At 40.2% G+C, this 3,956-nt stretch overlaps 1 protein-coding gene across 1 annotated transcript in view; it reads right to left on the bottom strand.

The window, feature by feature from the left end:
* flcn (folliculin) overlaps window positions 1–3,956 on the bottom strand; it is a 12,278-nt gene that overhangs the window by 2,544 nt on the left and 5,778 nt on the right. The window contains exons 8-10 of the mRNA XM_008285826.1: window positions 3,527–3,640; window positions 2,340–2,463; window positions 2,138–2,263 (exon numbers count right to left, since the gene is read on the bottom strand). Coding sequence (XP_008284048.1) covers window positions 2,138–2,263; window positions 2,340–2,463; window positions 3,527–3,640 — 364 coding nt within the window. The remainder of the gene's footprint in view (window positions 1–2,137; window positions 2,264–2,339; window positions 2,464–3,526; window positions 3,641–3,956) is intronic.

The following is a 3,956-nucleotide window of genomic DNA, read 5'->3' as shown; positions in this document are numbered from 1 at the left end:
TTTCTACATCTGATGGTGGAACATCTTTCTACATCTGATGGTGGAACATCTTTCTACATCTGATGGTGGAACATCTTTCTACGGCTGATGGTGAACATACATATATTTATTTATTATTTATTTATTTATATTTATATACTTCCTACTGGCTCCTTTTGTAAATTTATGTATATATTCTTATTTGTCTTTTTTAAACTTTTTTTTTTTTGCACCACTGGAGTTGTCTTTTCATTTCATTGTACTTTGTGTATGATGACAATAAAAGCATTCTATTCTATTCTATTCTATTCTATTCTATTCTATTCTATTCTAAATAACAAGCAATGCAACTTTTTTCGTTTCTATAATGAATCTCATGGTGACAGAAGAGTCCACTGAGTTCTTCATGTTGTTCTGGTTCCACAGAGCTGCAGGACTTCGGTGAAAAATAAACCACAGTGAAGAAAAAAATGATCCAGGAGTAAAAAAAAAACAAGCTGGAGTTCGGAGGGTTAACACTCTGACAGCTCCACACATGACTGTTCTTCCACTAAAGTAATTTCGACCTTTTTCTTCTCCGCATGTGCTATCTGGAAAACCTGCTGACAGAACAGGTTTGCGTGAAAGCCGGGAGGTTGCGGGCCAAGAGGCGGATGATGGGTTCCTGATGTGGATCCAGATCCTGAGATTTCTTTATTAAATCCATAACATCGCGGACATGCCTGAACATTCTTCCTGCTCCGACACTGACAGCTGCTCCGACTTAACCCCGCGAGCCCTTCGGGTGTTCTCAGAGCCGCTACCTTCAGGCTCTTATCTGGGAGTCGGTAGAGACCAGACGGACGTGTTGGACCTTGTTTTCTCCACAACAGTCTCAGCTGTCAGGATCCTCCAACGTTTAATAAGATAATATTTACAGATTTTAAATATTTACATCAAGGAAACACTGGTTTTGTGTTTAGAAGTTGCTGTTTTTACATGTTTCTGATCACAACACGCTGGCAGAAGAACGAAATTGAAAAAATATGTGATTAACTGAGATAAAGGTCACTGAGCAAGTTGCTCATGTCAGTGAAAGGAGTCCTCTGCACAAACATGTCGAGGTCTGAGAGTCGCTGTGGTGTCATAAATAAAAGAAGTGTCTCCATTCACACCGTCTCAGTTTGTAAATCAGAAACTGAAAGTGTTGTCATATTATCTCAAAGTAAAGTCAGTTTCAGTGCAGTCAGGCTTCTGCAGGTTTTCTGACATTAAAAGTGGCAGAAAATGTGCAGCCAATAATGCAAATTAAGGTTTTCAGAGCGGGGCTGGAACGTAACTTCTAGAAATCAAATAAAACTTCATGACAAGCATCAAACCCTGTCAGAGTGCTGCTCCTAAATACTGTATAAGAACTCAGCAGGCCTGCAAGTAATCAATATATTCAGTGAATTATTTACTAAATCAATCAGTTGCTCGGCCTCTAAAATGTCTAAAAATATTGTCTCCAGTTGTCTTGTTTTGTCCAAAGATATTCAGTTTACCGTCACAGAAGAGCAAAGAAACAGGAAATATTCACATTTAAGAAGCTGAGATCACAGAATTCAAACAAAGTTCTCATCGATTCATCGTCGCAGCTCTACGAGGCAACACTTCGTTTTCCTTTTAGCTTATGAATGAAAATGTTATTTGTCCTGCAACTATTAACAAATGTCATCGGATCTTAACCGTAATATTTAAACTTGTTCAGCAAATCTTTAATCTTATTTCTCAACTAAAAAGCATTATTTTTATTTTTTTTAAATGTGCTGCATATCTGACCTTGTGATTATTTCCGCTGTCAATCAATTTGTGTTTTTTTTTTGATTAATCAAATAGTTGTTGGTTTCAAAAATAACAGAAAAAACATTTTGTCCAAAGATGTTCAGTTAACTATCACAGAAATATTTGCATTTAAGAAGCTGCAATAACAGAATTCAGTCTGTTTTTATTAAAAATTACTCAAAATAGTTGCAGATTATTCTTAATAATTGAGAGCTGATTGATTATAAATGGAATCGACTGACTGATTCTGCTGCTAGCTCGGATTAACCTGCTATAGATAATAATAATCTTCTGTGTTGGAGGCGACACTTTGGGGCTCGAGCTGAAAACGTTGAACTCCGTCCTGTTTCCTCACCTCTGTCTGTGGGCTGCGTGTTGGCGCTGCTGATGCTGAGCTGATACAGCGACCCGATGTCGTCTTCCCCTCCGGCCGGCGCCTGGCAGCTCCTGTCCAGGACCACGTCCACCAGCACTGAGAACTCTGCGGGACAGACAGGACCAAGGTGAGATGTGACCCGGATGACCAGATGTGTGAAGGGTTCGGAGGCCGCCGGTACCTGAGGAGCTGACGTGGGCTGGAATCGGCACGTCTGGGCTCAGACCCAGGAAGTTGCACTTGTAGGCTTCTTCGTACTGAGCGCTGTACGGCACCGAGCGGACGCAGCCGACCGGCAGCAAGGACTGGTGGGAGGACGGGCAGAGTCCGGTTAGAGACAGGCCTGATCACACAGCTGGCATTAAAGCACAGGAGGAGGTACCGAGGTCTGAGAGAAGACGGGAATGTTCTAGAGCTGCTGCTGGGTTCCTTCAATGTGTTATTTAGCTGCTTTTTGGTTCCTTTAGTATTATTTAGCTGCTTTTTTGGCTCCTTTACTGTGTTATTTAGGTGCTTTTTGGTTCATTTAGTGTTATTTAGGTGCTTTTTGGTTTTATTTGTGTTATTTAGCTGCTTTTTTGGCTCCTTTAGTATTATTTAGGTGCTTTTCGGTTTGTTAGTGTGACCTATCGCTGCTTTTTGGTTCCTTTAGTGTTATTTAGGTACTTTTTTTAGTATGTTCTATCGCTGCTTTTTGGTTCCTTCAGCTGCTTTTTTGTTTTATTTGTGTTATTTAGGTGCTTTTTTGGCTCCTTTAATGTGATTTAGCTGAATTCTGCTTCCTTCAGCTGCTTGTTGGCCCCTCTACTGTTCTAATTTTATTCTACTTTTCCACTCTTTCACATTATTTGCACTACACATAAAAACTTTCACGGTTGTGCGTTCGTATTTACGGACTTTCACATTAGTAAATCCTTTATTTACAGGCTACCACATAGTACATTCTTATTTTAGAGTTTATCACGTAGGGCATTTTTACTGATAGTGTATATTACACTTATTGTGCATTTTATATTTTCTTATTGTTTATTTTTACTGACTGCATATTTATCTGTATTTATGGAAACTTTACTCTTTCTGCTGTAACAACCCACATTCCCCACAGGGATTAATAAAGCACTTCTATTCTATTCTCTTCTATTCTTGTTATACAGCTGCTTTTTAGTTGCTTTTCTATGATTAACAATGATGTACTAGGTAACTCCTGGAAGTTAGAGAAACACCATCAGCACGACTCCTTATCTTACAATCACACTGTTGAACTAAAGCAGACGTTGTTGCACCACGAGGACCCTCCCAGGAGTTTATTACGCGTCTTTATGTGTAATGAACCCTCGTCGTAATAAACCTGTCAGTGCAGTGGAGTACCTTGAGCACGGTGAAGGCTGACTGGATGAGGCCGGGGTCAGCGCCTCTCCAGATCACCTGGTTTCCCATCAGCACGTGCCACGCCAGCTGTCGGAAGTCCGCGGCTCCGAGGACCTGACGGAAACAGAAGAACTCGTAAGATTTCTAACCTTCCGATGATCCTCTAACTAATCGTCTGTGACGTGACGTTTTGTTGGAAAAAAATAATAATCTTGAAATCAGAACATTTCGTTAAACTCACTTTATTCTACATCTCTCATGTTTTAAAATAAAATGTCAAAAATAAACCAACTGCATGAATCACATTCTGCCAGCGTGAAGCAACGAGTGACTCAACAGCAGAAACTGTCTGAACTGGGCTGAACTGGGTCCCACCCAACTGCCCCTTGGGGATAAATAAAGCTTTTTCTGATTCTGATTAACTGCAGGT

Source organism: Stegastes partitus, unplaced genomic scaffold (genome assembly GCF_000690725.1).
Source record: "Stegastes partitus isolate 25-593 unplaced genomic scaffold, Stegastes_partitus-1.0.2 Scaffold418, whole genome shotgun sequence".
NCBI classification, from domain to species: domain Eukaryota; kingdom Metazoa; phylum Chordata; class Actinopteri; family Pomacentridae; genus Stegastes; species Stegastes partitus.
Note: the sequence above shows the minus strand (reverse complement) of the source record. Positions and strands in the feature narration are given on the sequence as shown.